This window comes from Lasiodiplodia theobromae, assembly GCF_012971845.1.
Source record: "Lasiodiplodia theobromae strain AM2As chromosome Unknown scaffold_13, whole genome shotgun sequence".
Taxonomy (NCBI): domain Eukaryota; kingdom Fungi; phylum Ascomycota; class Dothideomycetes; order Botryosphaeriales; family Botryosphaeriaceae; genus Lasiodiplodia; species Lasiodiplodia theobromae.
Genome location: NW_023336333.1, coordinates 40,857 through 53,852, shown reverse-complemented (window position 1 = coordinate 53,852; position 12,996 = coordinate 40,857). Strand labels below are relative to the sequence as shown.

Below are 12,996 nucleotides of genomic sequence, written 5' to 3'. Positions count from 1 at the left end.
TGCATTATAATCTATTCTGTGGTCGCCCCATAATGCCTAATGGCGGCACTTATCTTTTCTCTGTATCTAAAAAAGCACGAGTCCGCTCCACAAGCCCAAGCCCCTCCCTCTATGGCTTTTATAAAAGGTATTTATAAAGAAGAGACAAACCAGCCTCCCGATTCGTTCCAAGCGTAACGAAAAAAAAAAAAGAAGTGAAGAGAAGAAGAAGCAAAACATCCACCACCACGAAGGAGATCCCCTCATTAGTCATTCATAGGCAAATTACTCCCGTCCCCTCCCTCTAAAAATAATTTGAAAGAAGACATCTCTCTACTCTGCCTTCTTGGTCGCCTTCGTCCTCAACTTCATCAACAGGTACACAAGCGCGTAACTGCTGATGGCGAAGATGACGACAATGGCCGAGTCTCTCCAGCCGTAGTAGTAGTCCTTGATGTTCAGCGTGCCCAGATAGTCCGAACCGCTGCGGTACTGGCACACCTGGCAGCCGGATGTAGCATCCGGGTTGACGAGGTGCGATGCGGAGCCCATGCCCTGCTGGTATGCGCCGAGGTATTGCTGGCACGTCTGGTTGGCCGGGGGATCGAAGACGGCGAACTCGGACTTCGAGCACGTCACGTCGGCCTCCCAGGTGGTGAAGGTGAGCAGCGAGCCCATGAGGTAGTTGAATGGGTTAAGCCAGTACATCCTATATTGAAACAAGGAGTTAGAAAATATGTTAAAGGAAGGGGGGATGCATAAGAGGGGGGGGCTACTCACCAGTATTTCCAGAATTCCTGGATCTGGTCGTATGGCACCATGACACCGCAGAAGGACACAAGAGTACCGATGACAACGGGGTTGGCCAGGGATGCGAAGACGGCGTTGGGAGCGTACGCGGCAATCATCTGACCGATACCAGTGTACACGAACTCGTACATGAGCATGACGAAGAAGGTGCTGCCGGCGTATTTGGACGCGGTCGGGAAGCCGCAGGTGTAGTACCAGCAGACGAAGTAGAGGACAGCGCAGATGATCAGGTACGGGATCTCAGAGACGATGAGGCCGGTGACGAAGGGTCCCCAGTGGTACATCTTGCTCTTCTTCTCACGCGTCTCGTAGATGTCGCGACGGTCGATGAAGAGCGGCTGCAACTGTGCGATGACACCAGGAGCGACGAAGATGAAGTTGAAGACGCTGAAGAGCTTGAGCTGCAGGTCGCCGACGCTGTCGCCGATCATCCAGAAAGAGAAGCCGTTGAAAAGAGCTGAGCCGATGTGCAGCGCGAACTTGTTGTTGACATAGTCGGTGTTGCGGTACAGAGAGACGTTCATCCTGTGCGTGACCAGCTTAACCTGCTCCCACATGGGAGCCGCGAACTCGTGTCCGTCATCGACGGTACCCGGAGGCTTGGAAGCGGCTTCGGAGATCATAGCGTCCAGTTCCTTCGTCACCTTCTCGTGCTCGGGCGACTCCAGCCATACCTTGTTCCAATCGCGACCTTGTGAGAGCTGACCAGATACCACGTCGATCATGTGTTCGGCAGGGTTGGCTTCAGGCGGGCAGGGCGCACCGTAGCGGCCAAAGTACTCCTTGATAGTGGCAGCGTTGTCACCGATGTCGCCGAAGTAAACGGTCTTGCCACCCTTCGCCAAGAGAAGCAGCGTGTCGAACTGAGCGAAGAGTTGGGCGGACGGTTGGTGAATGGTGACCAGGACGGCTTGGCCAACCTCGGCCAGCTTGCGCAGGAAACGGACGGTGTTGTACGCGGCTTGGCCATCGAGACCGGAGGTGGGTTCGTCAAGGAAGATCAAAATGCTAGGCTTAGAGACGAGCTCGACGCCGATGGTCAGGCGCTTACGTTGTTCCACGGACAGACCGGCACCGGGGCGACCAATAAGGGTGTGCTCAAGATCGTGGAGCTCGAGGAGGTCGATGATGGTGTCCACATAGCGGAGCTTCTCCTCACGCGGGGTCTCGCGAGACTGGCGGAGCAGGGCGGAGAATTCAAGGGCTTCACGGACGGTGGCAAGAGACTCGTGGACATCGAGCTGCTCGACGTATCCAGCGGACCTCTGGAAGGAGACAGGGAGAGGACGGCCATCGACCATGATGGATCCGTGGATCGTGCCGTCGGTCTTGCGCTGTGCGAGGACATCCAGAAGAGTGGTCTTACCAGCACCCGATGAACCCATCAAGGCACCAAGCATACCCGGCTTCACATAGCCTTGGACGTTATCGAGGAGCACGCGATCGCCAGAAGGAGTCTTGACGGTGTAGGTCAAGTTCTTCCATGTGAAGATGCTGGTGTTGCGGATGAGTTGGTTGTTGAGGGTGTTGTCAGAGTTGTCGGAACTAGATTGGCCAGCAGGCTTCTCGGTAGCCTGCGACTCCTCGTCCTGGGGCTGCAGGTGCTTGACCATGTGCTGCTGCTCGCGAGGAATGAGCAGACTGCGGCCACCCTCACCCATCTGCTTCCACTTTGTGGTGAAGAAAATGGTCAGGCCAGCGAACAAGACCCACCAGGCCCAGGTAATGCCAAAGTTGCGCCAGACATGGCTGTGGCTGTAGGAAAGAGACGCGAGGTAGTCGTCACCAGTGACGCTGGTGGCACCAACCGCGGCACCACCAACGCCGGCGCAGGCCTGGCCGCCTTCACCGGTACCGTATCCAGGTCCTCCAGGTACGATGTTGACACCAACGCATGGAATGATCTGGCCGTGGAATTCGTTTGCCAGGAGGGCCTCGAATCCGTATGCGAGAGGGTCAATCCAGAAGATCCAGACGAACCATGGATGCATGTTGGGCTTGCTGATCATGTAGCCAGTGTACATGATAAGCGCCGAGATGAGGAAGCCAGACACCTTTGAGGCAGCATCGAAATTGGGGAAAGCAGCGCCGATCAGCCGGAAGAGCGCTGTCATCGCCATCGTAACCGCAAAGTTAAGGATCCAGTAGGTAAAGAAGGCATCAGCTGTCGACTTCAGGCCAACCATAAAGTAGACGACAATGCCAAAGTGCGTGATCTGGAAGAGCAATACTGGGATATCGGCTGCGATCTGCGCGATACAGAAGGCCGCTGGGTGGTACAGAGCAAATGAGCGATGCTTGGCCAGAACCGGTCTGCCAGAGAACGAATCCGTGACTTCCGACATGGCGAGCAAAGAGTTGTACAGGAGAGAGAAGAACAGAGCACCGCCTTTGACGAAAAGGCCGGCCGAGTTACCGGGGGCGTCGTAGAAGAGGGAACCAGCGATCAAGGCCTGCAAGAGGGTCGAGACTTGCTTCAAGATGAAGGTTGCCTTGTCACCCCATAGGATCTGGTATTGACGGATGACGCAGGCTTTGACTTGAGTGAGGAAACCAGTGGTCAAGGGTGAGCTCTTGCTCAAGCTCTTGTGCTTGTCCCGGGCCGTCATCTCCTGGAAGTCAACCGTATTCTGCTTGGCGTCCTCAGTCTCTGGGTAGTTGTATTCGGCGATCATCTTCGGTTTAATGGGCGAACGTTCGTAGGCAGCACGGACTTCATCGGCGTTTCGCGGGAATCTGTTCTCGTAACCAGGCGCAATGCGGCGCTCAGTGGGGACGGTGACACCGGTCAGGAAATCGGCCTGGTTGGCAGAGGGGTCGCAGACGAAGCCCAGCTCCTCCATGAAAGGGACAGCTTCCTTCTGCGGGCCGTAGTAAATCTGCTTGCCCTCATCAAGGATGAGGACCTTGTCAAACTGGTTGTAGATACCGTTGCCTGCCTGGTAGAGAGTCACAATGGTGGTAAGTCCGAGGATGTCGGTCATGGCGCGCATAGCTTTCGTCCATTCGAGGGCCGTGCTGGCATCAAGACCACGCGTCGAGTTGTCCCAGCAGAAAACACTGCCACGGGTTGCAAGACACTCAATGATGGAGACACGCTTCCTCTCACCACCGGAAACACCGCGGACGAATTCGTTGCCGACCTTCGTGTCGTGAGTGTGCGAGATGCCCATGGATCTCATCAGGAAGTCCCTGTTGATGGCGGCGTACTCTTCCTTAGTCTTGACCTCGGGCGGGAGGTGGAAAGGAACCTTCATGCGGGTGGCAAAGTCCATGGTTTGGGCGACCGTCAGCGTTGGGAAGAAAATTTCCTCCTCAGTATTCATGACGATTTGGCCACGGTAGGCCTTTGCTTCTTTGTAGTCCATGGTGCCGAATTTAACGTCGCCGGAGATCTCAGCGTAGCCAAGCCTGCGATTCGAAAGCATGCTTAACAAGGTCGTGCATCCCGCGCCGGGGCGTCCGAGCACGAGCAACATCTCTCCGGGCTTGACACAACCGTGCGAGTTGTCGACGATGGTCTTCATGGGAACATTCTTGTCGCTTTTGCCGATGGGGTTGAATTGTGAGAGCACGTTCTCGTTGAAGGTGGCGTCGCTGCTGATGCCCTTGACAGTAAGGTTTTGCCAAGTGACACCAAGCTTTCTTTGTTTCCCTCCGTCTACTTCGTCGCGTCGTCGAATCTCTTGAACTTCTTGCTCCATATGCCATCTGGAATGGTCTTCGTGGCCCTTCTCCTCGGACTTATCATCCGCATCATCGGAGCCGAAGTGCTCACTCCTGGAGTCGGCATCGATGTCCTGCATTTGTCGTTCTCGTCGTGACTCTCCAGATAGAGTTCGGACAATCTCCTCACCAATACCGGCAGGGTAGGAGCCTACCGAGTGGTCCTGATGGTGAACCATGTTGGATGGATTGCCTGCTGAGAGGCGGGGGCCAAAGAGGAGAGCGAGGCTGCCGTATGGGTTGTCGATCAAGGACTTTGGACAAAGAGAAACCCAGCTCGGCGATGGCCTCTTGAAGTTTGGGGTTTGGGGATTGGAGGAGTTGTCACAGTGTGAGAAACAGGGAAGAGGTTAAGTATAATGTAAAGAAATACCAGGTGCGCGTACGGCAACGCCCTGGCCTGATACGGAGATTCCCAGAGAGCCGGAAGGACCCTAGGTCATCGTCCGAAGGCAGCAAAGCCCAAGTCGGAGGAAAATGAGCCCGACTAGCAGTCCGGAGCGGACGCTAGGATGTTCGCAACATTTTCTCATTGAGCTAGGGGCGGGCATGGGGCACCAGATTGGCGGGACCGTTGATACGCAGCGCGGAAATCGGACATTTCGCGCCACGCGCACCTCCGCCCTAACAGGGACGTGGCCAAGGGCTAGACCTCATAGCAAGCACGTATCTCGGCCGATGTGGCTGAGACGTGTTGCATTTTGCGGATGATGGAAGATATCAGTCCCGGCGCGTCCGTCGCAGCGTTGCTGAGCAGTTGCGTGCTCTTCCCTCCCGTTCCGAGCCACCTCGAGACCTCCCAAGCTCAGAAACCGGCCATGTCGAGACGAAAAAGATGACAGCGGTGAGCAATCGTAGCCCCTGGCTACAACGCATCCATTATCTGAAAGGTACACGTTGACCCTGGCGCATTTGCGGCTCTGACTGTTGTAGTGCACCATCTGTGGACCAGATTGATGATATGGGTAAGTACGCCGCATCAGGGGCCAGCATTGGCCAGGCGGCGGAGACATGTTCAAGATACCGCTTCGGCTTCGGCCTCAAAAGGGCGAGCTGACAAAAATCCGGGGCCAGAGGCTCGGTTTGGATGATCATGGAGGCAGCGAATGTTGTGTTGGTGGTGCCGGGGTTTCGGACTTTTCGAAATCACCGACCAAACCCGGAAAGGTCCGCATGTGTCCGGGGTAGACCAGGCGGATCCCAAGTGTTTCCGCCCCGGGTCCGGCTGTTACAGGAAACTGCCGTGAAGTACCGGTTACCGCCGCTAACTGACTCCGGGAAGTGCAGGCATGGTTGCAGATGGCAGCGGGATTGACGTGCGCCCAGCGCCATCTGACGTGTGGGGGCTATGCTCCGCCGTGCTTCACGGGGCTGAAACAGCCGTAGGCGGTGAATGATGGAATATGATTACCCTGATGGTCAGCGACTTTAACTAAGTGCGGAGACAGCTCCCTCTAAGTAAAGACGGTCCAGCTTCCGGGCAACCGTCTCATTATCCACCTTCAATTGCAACCAATGCTGGTTCGTCGCCGTCTCATCGTAGACCCAGTTGTTGCTTCCGTTCGGATGCACGTGGTTGTAGCCGAACTCGTTTGCATACTCGAAGAGGTCGGCCGTCCCTTCACAGGCATAGAGAACGGTAAGAGGATCCCAGCTGAATCGCGAAACATTGTATCCGGTGTACCAGCGGTAAGCGGCGGCAACTGGGTCGCCTGCAGGAGCCTCGACAGTCAGAGAGGCGCCAGACGTCACGTTCCCGCCCAGTTCGCTCCCTGTGGTGGTATGAGCAATGCACAAATGGGGCGACCGTGGCGACAGTGTCCTACCTGAAAACGTCATTTTGCCCGGCCAGTTATTCACCACGTGTGCAGTCAGCGAGCTATTCGAGCCCTGTGTAACCTCCATTCAGCCAGGAATACGCGGATCGAACGGATACCAGTCGGACATACCCAAAAGTTGTATTCATAGCCAGATGGGTATCCGCCGCCCATAATGACGAGCTCCGCAACTTTACTTTGGACGAGTTCGAGACCGGAACTGTTGGAGTACGCGTCGGCGGTGGAGTTCAGCAACCCGGAAAGCTACGGGACAAAGTTAGCAGGCCTATCTGGCACGAGGGTCATGCATTGCCTCGTACGTTGTCGAAGAAACCAATGGACGCAATGGTCACGCTACTGTCTTCTTGTTCGGCCAGGACTTTCCTGTAAAGCGAGACCGGGTCCCAAGCAGAGCCGGCATCACCCCATGACAGCGATCCGCCAGACCAATGGTAAGCGACCTTGCTTGCGTACTCACCCAGCTCAAAGTAGAAGTCGTCGAAGAAGGATTCATTGGTCAGGGGACGCATGACGCCAACGGGAACATCCTCATGGCCGTAGTGGGCGAGGATGGCTGAGGCAGCCAGGGCTGAGTAAGAGCTGGGGTAATTGACATTGACAGCAAGGAGGTTCACTTTGCTGGAGGTAGCGGCCAGGAGAAGCGCGCCGGCATCGTCCACGTCGGAGAACAGATCGGTGTCGATGATCAAGTTCTTCTTGGCTGTCGCGACGGAGGCCAGCGGCACGGAGGCCAGCGCAAAACGCAACAAACCACGGGGCGACACCAACATGGTGAGTAACGAGGGAGTTTTGAGGGCTGCAACACGCGCGCCGCGAAGATTGCGGCGGTCTTGGCGACGCGCCGTATCGCCGGCGAATGGGGGGCCAGCTGCTATTTCGTATGGTTGGCGAGTCGTGCTTTCCCCCCGCCGCGTCCGAGCACTGACATCATAATCCGCTCCGCCCGTACTGTCAGCCTTCCTCCCCGCCCTATTGTCGACAGCACCCCGCATGCAGCTCCGTTCCTACTTCGCGAAAATGTCGCTCACAGTCCACCTCCACCCTCTTTCAAGCAATTCGACCCTGAACCTCCACCGCCCCGACGATGTAGAGAAGCCGCTGGTTTGTGTACGGAGAATTCTCCGTGTTGCCCGTCCTGTATTTGCGTCGATCCACCTAATTCTGCTCGCGGCGGGGCACATTTCCCCGTTCAGGCTTGTCTGCGACATTTGCGGCGTTCTGGAGGATTGCTGACTCGTCAGATGCTGCCGCTTTATTGCTCCAGGCGACTTTTATGTCGGGTACCGACCTTATCTCCGTTCCGTGGTTTCAAGAAGGCACAATGCACAGGACTTTTTCGTGTCCGGTTTACTATTCAGGGTGCATGTGCTAGCTGACAATAACATCCTATGCGTTTAGTCAACATCTGCCCCGCAACCATGGCGTCAAAGAAACAACCTTAATTGGCGCTACCACACCCTTATCACCCCTCAGAGCCTGTTCGAGGCCCTAGCTTGCATAAGGGCCCGGTATTAGCGGCCATGATAGCGCCGTGTCGACGTCAGCCTCAGCCTTGGTGCTGCAGCTCCAGCTGGGAGAGCTCTTTTCTTAAATAGCCCCTCGTTCGAAGCAGAAACCAAAAAGCAGCAGAAACCTCCCCAATTCATGCAGACGATACTGAAGCATATCCCGAAAATGTCGCCCAGTCTCCCCAAAACCTACAAGGCCGCCGTTGTTGAAGAGGCCAATGGCAAGCTGAACGTCAAGGACGTCCCGCTCAAAGAGCCCCAGCATGGTCAAATCTTGGTCAAGGTCAAGGCTTGCGGTGTCTGCCACTCCGACGAGGTTGTGCGTACTGGCGGATTTGGAAACCCGTACGTTGAGTTCCCGCTTGCGCATTTTACCGCTGACATGTTCCACAGGCCTATCGTTCCCGGCCACGAGGTGATTGGCAGCGTTGTTGCCCTTGGCCCCGACGAGAAGAAGTGGAAAGTTGGTGACCTTGTTGGTGAGCTTTGTGTGAATCTGGTCATCTGGCGGTGGCTAACTGGACCAAAGGCGGGCCCTGGCATGGCGGTCATGACGGTCTGTGCAGGCAATGCAACCGCGGTCTCTTCCAGATGTGTGACAACGAGGCCATCAACGGAGTCACCCAGGACGGTGGATGTGAGTGTTCCTTGCGAGCGTTCTCCCAGCTCTGTGCTAACACTGTGCAGACGCCGAGTACGTCCTTCTCCGCACTGAAGCTGCCGTCAGAATCCCCGAAGGCATCGACCCCGTGAAGGCTGCGCCCCTTCTCTGCGCTGGTGTTACAGTCTTCAATGCTATGAGAAACATGAAGGTCACCGCTGGAGGTGTCGTCGCCATTCAGGGCCTCGGAGGTCTGGGACATTTGGCCGTTCAATACTCCAGGAAAATGGGCTACCGCACCGTCGCCCTCTCCCGGGACGGAAGCAAGAGGGATTTTGCCACAAAGCTCGGTGCTACCGACTACGTCGACGGCAGCAAGGAGAACACTGCCGAGGCTCTGCAGAGGATGGGCGGCGCTGACTTGGTTGTTGTGACCGCACCCAACCCCAGCATCATGGGTGATCTGGTAAACGGCTGTGCCGCAGGCGGTCAGGTCGTGATCCTTGCTCCCGTTGGCGAGATCACCGTCAACACCATCCCCATGATATTGAAGGGAATCAGCGTCCGTGGCTGGCCCTCCGGACATGCCCTCGACTGCGAAGAAGCCATTGCGTTTGCACAGACGCATGGCGTAGAGTGCATGGTGGAGCCATTCCCTCTTAGCAAGGCGAATGAGGCGATGGAGCACATGATGAGTGGGAAGGTCAGGTTCAGAGCTGTGCTCACTATGGAGTAGGAAGAAACCTGTTCATGGAAGTTGTAACGAGGGATGATGTGTAAGCAAACCAAAAATTGGCAGGAACCAATCCGAACAATCTCTGGAATTCTTCGCTAAAGTGTGTAAACCAAAAGGGAAACGTGATATCAGAGTTTATTCTTTCATATTCTCTTCTATTTTACTTAACCAACAAACCCAAATTCTAGGAACCAAGCATACATCAAGCGCCGCCATATTAAATGCTGCCATCCACTCTCCTATTTACAGACCTAGCTCTTCAAACCACCATTCCCTTGTTCGACATCTCCGCTGAGCTCTCCCTTCCCCTCTCCTCCTTCTCCACCTTCTTCAACGTCATTCCCACACCCAAAAACATGTACACAATAATCAGCTCCATAATCAAAGCCATGCCCAGCAGGTACCAAGGATCACCCATCACAGGATTGTACTTCGGCCTACCGCCAAACACACTCATTGCCGTATACACGACACGCACCAGCAGGAATGGCGACGTCGCAGCAACGGTGACCAACAACCTCTTCTCGCCAGGCTCAGCATAGTTGATGCTGGGCCATGTCACGACGGTGAAGATGACGATGAAGCCCCAAGACACAATGAACAGAGCGATGGCAACCTTGGTCAGGGACGGGACGGAGACGGTGCCTTCAGGGCTGATGTTCTCGCTGGCCTCGACACCACCGCCGATGGCCAGACCCAGACCTGCCGTGTTGAGCAGCTGCACCAGGCGCACGTGGCGCGGCGTCACGAGGGTCGCCTTGCCGCCCTTGTCGTTGATGCTGGACAGGATGCGCGAGAGGAAGCCGAGCGAGATGAGCTCGAGCGGCGACAGCGCGATGCCCAGCAGCACCCATTCGCCGATGTAGAGGGAGATGTTGGTCGGGTCGGCGATGGTGCGCAGCTGGAAGCACGCGGCGAGGATGCGGGCCAGCGAGAAGGTGAGCAGGAAGCGCCAGCCGGACGAGCGGCCCAGGCCGTGGCGGATGGTGAGGAAGGTCGAGAGGAGGAGCGCCGGCACGTAGAGGATGATGAGGGCGATCGAGATGTTGTTTCGGGCGGTTAGGTGCGTCATCGTGCCTGGTTTTCCTTGGCCCTTTTTTCTACTTTCTTGCCTGGAAGGATGGAGATCGACGGCTTGGCTGTTGGTTCGTGGGGGCCGCTGGGTGCGGACTTGGGGATTGGGTGTTTGGAGTCAGGGTCTTGGTGACCACTGATCGAATAGGAAGGGATGGCCAAGAAAAAGTTCCGTAATGATGCACAGAAGTGTTGGCGAATGCTTAGCAGGTTGGTGAGGTGAGACAACCTTGGCAGTGCGATGTCTGGGAGCTTTATAGTCGATTTCAAGATGAATCTCATGCGGCTGAGTCGCTTATCAGCCTTCCACTTTCAGAAAGGGCGGTCACAGTGGGTATCATGGCTGCGCCTCTTCGCAAGTTGAAGCTGAAGCTGGTGGTTAATGGAATGCAGGAGAGCTCTGCGAGGCCGAGATCTCGCACTGGTGGACAAATGCGGTTAGCAGTGCGAAGCTACTTTCCAATCTTGGCGATAGCGTGGGCCCTCGACATGTCAGCCTTGCCTGGTGGCTATGCTAACACTCATGCGTCCCACGTTTATATCAGCTAAAGGGTACCACTACTGGCCCTGAAGAGTCCCGACCCATCAGCACTATCATCGGACCTGTCAGACCTGGGCCCTTGTTCCTGTCTATCGTTCCATTAAATCCTCTCTACCAGACTATTATCCTCCGGTGCCGTAACCTAAAGTCACCGCCATCACTAGCGCAACCGACGAACGACAACAGACGGACAATAAACAACAATGAACCTCAGCTACCGCGACATCGTCGCCATCCTAGTCATAATCTTCTACACGCCCGCTCTCCTCGCCTCCATCCTCCTCATCTACCGCCACGGCTTCCGGCAATCCTGGGAGTCGTGGTTCGTCCTCGCGACCTTCTCCATCTCGCGCATCCTGTACGGCTCGCTCGAGCTCGCCGCCAGCGCCAACCCGGACGCGTACGGCTACCGCCTCGCCGCCGCGACCTTCGCCGTCGATGGCCTGAGCCCGCTGCTCTTCGCCGCCCTCGGCCTGTTGCGCCGCCTGCGCGACCTCGTCGCCGCCAAGAGGGTGCAGGAGGGCCGCAGTCCGGTGTTGCGCGTTACGTCGCGCCAGATGAACGTGCTCGACCTCGTCATCACGGCGGCGTTTATCTGCGCTAGTATTGCGTATAGGGGCCTCAGCAGGGAGGAGGTGGAGAGTGGTATTCAGCACCATTCGGGCACCGCGCGCGCGGCGGCTATCTTGTATGTTGTCGCTTTTGCGGCTATCGCGGCTGGGGCGGCGGTCATGTTCGTTTGTTATCGGGGGGAGGTGGAGGTGGGAGAGATGAGGGTGCTTGTTGCGCTGGTCGGCAGTCTGCCGTTTTTGTTTGTGAGGTTGTTGTATTTGGTGTTGGATATTTTGGGAGAGGTGGAAAGGTTCAGCGCCATTACGGGAAGTGTGACGATTTTCTTGTGCATGGCTTTGCTGGAGGAGGCAGTGGCTGCGGCGTGGTATCTGGTTGTTGGGTTTACGGTAAGGGTTATTACGCGAGAGGAAACACTGGCGATGAGAGAGGCGGAGAAGAAGGTTGTAGAGGGAAAGACGGAAGAGGTGGGAGATGTTTCGATGTGGGAGAGGTCAAGGATGAAGCTGGATGAGGAGGACAGCAGTGGTAGGGCGGAGCTGGATGATAGAACGAGGAGGGCAGAGTTGGCATGATTGATTCAAAGAGTCTGTTTTCACGAGAGTTTATGTCACGAATAGAATGTATATAAGTTTTGTTGTTATTAGCCCAGATTGAAGCTTTCTATTACATCGCAAGACCTGGTGGAGATGCACTTTTTCGCAACGAACAATTCACCGCAAGCCTTTTGGCAAGAGTATTCATGGACTGGTGTTATCAGTCAGCATCTCATGATCACTCGGGGAATGCCTCGTGTACGAGCAAAATTTTAATGATTATCATCTGGGCACTTCGTGTATAGACTCTGCAGCGCCTTGTGATTACTTGGCCATCGTCAATGCGAGTTGATGAAATGCTTCCAATTGGTTCGCACTGCTTACCCAATTGGAGTGCCCCACGCGAGGATCGGGTAAGCAGTGCGAACTGATCTCCTCTTCACCGACAACGGGGCTTATACCGTGTCAGCATCGATTATCGTCCGGCATTCTTTGACTTCGCAGGAAATATTCTTTCATCTGCGTGCTAACATGAACGCTTACCACCCATTCAAGGCTGTCGATTTCAATAAAGTGAACGTATGTGAATGGGCTTTTGCTGGAGATGCGCTCACATGAATCGCTTACATGGCAACTGACAGCGGCTCAGAACAAACCACCAGATTGGATCAACCTCTATATAATACCTATAGATGAAACCTATGAAAAAGTCACGATATCTAATTCTCGCCGTCATCAAGGTGATTGACGCAACTCCGATTGGCTCGCACTGGTCGCTTGATCGGGAATTGGCGACGCTCGGACGTTTCGGAGGCGCCGACCGCGACACCATCAGCCTTGTGAATCCTTCCAGCCATCATCATCTCAAACCACAGACGTGGGTCGCGCACAGTCTCAGGCTGCGGCACTTAGCCATGGCTGGGCGCCACGTGACAGGCCGTTGGCAAGCGCCCGCTTTCAGCTGCGCCCTCCCGTCCTTCCGCCCGTCAAGCCTCCTCCGCACTGCATTCCTTTTACGGCCACCACTGCGACTCCACTCACTGCGCAACGCCATCTATCTCATCCCGCACGGGCACC

At 55.7% G+C, this 12,996-nt stretch overlaps 5 protein-coding genes across 5 annotated transcripts; 2 read left to right on the top strand and 3 right to left on the bottom strand.

Moving 5' to 3' along the window:
* Positions 1–312: 312 nt before the first annotated feature.
* LTHEOB_4795 (ABC transporter-like protein) lies at positions 313–4,694 on the bottom strand (the record flags this gene model as incomplete). Its single annotated transcript, XM_035513868.1, has 2 exons — positions 313–688; positions 760–4,694. The coding sequence occupies 2 exons, from the start codon at positions 4,692–4,694 to the stop codon at positions 313–315; spliced, it is 4,311 nt and encodes a 1,436-aa protein (XP_035374237.1).
* A 1,249-nt stretch (positions 4,695–5,943) lies between these two features.
* On the bottom strand, positions 5,944–7,123 carry LTHEOB_4794 (Inosine uridine-preferring nucleoside hydrolase; the record flags this gene model as incomplete). The annotated part of the gene is made up of 4 exons (XM_035513867.1): positions 5,944–6,287; positions 6,342–6,405; positions 6,465–6,596; positions 6,653–7,123. 4 exons carry the CDS (start codon positions 7,121–7,123, stop codon positions 5,944–5,946), a joined length of 1,011 nt encoding a protein of 336 aa, XP_035374236.1.
* A 904-nt stretch (positions 7,124–8,027) lies between these two features.
* On the top strand, positions 8,028–9,198 carry LTHEOB_4793 (alcohol dehydrogenase; the record flags this gene model as incomplete). Its single annotated transcript, XM_035513866.1, has 4 exons — positions 8,028–8,206; positions 8,255–8,340; positions 8,391–8,498; positions 8,549–9,198. The coding sequence occupies 4 exons, from the start codon at positions 8,028–8,030 to the stop codon at positions 9,196–9,198; spliced, it is 1,023 nt and encodes a 340-aa protein (XP_035374235.1).
* Positions 9,199–9,457: 259 nt separating this feature from the next.
* Positions 9,458–10,270, bottom strand: LTHEOB_4792 (Transmembrane protein; the record flags this gene model as incomplete). Its single annotated transcript, XM_035513865.1, has 1 exon — positions 9,458–10,270. The coding sequence occupies one exon, from the start codon at positions 10,268–10,270 to the stop codon at positions 9,458–9,460; it is 813 nt and encodes a 270-aa protein (XP_035374234.1).
* Positions 10,271–11,016: 746 nt separating this feature from the next.
* LTHEOB_4791 (uncharacterized protein) lies at positions 11,017–11,958 on the top strand (the record flags this gene model as incomplete). The annotated part of the gene is made up of 1 exon (XM_035513864.1): positions 11,017–11,958. The coding sequence occupies one exon, from the start codon at positions 11,017–11,019 to the stop codon at positions 11,956–11,958; it is 942 nt and encodes a 313-aa protein (XP_035374233.1).
* Positions 11,959–12,996: the final 1,038 nt, after the last annotated feature.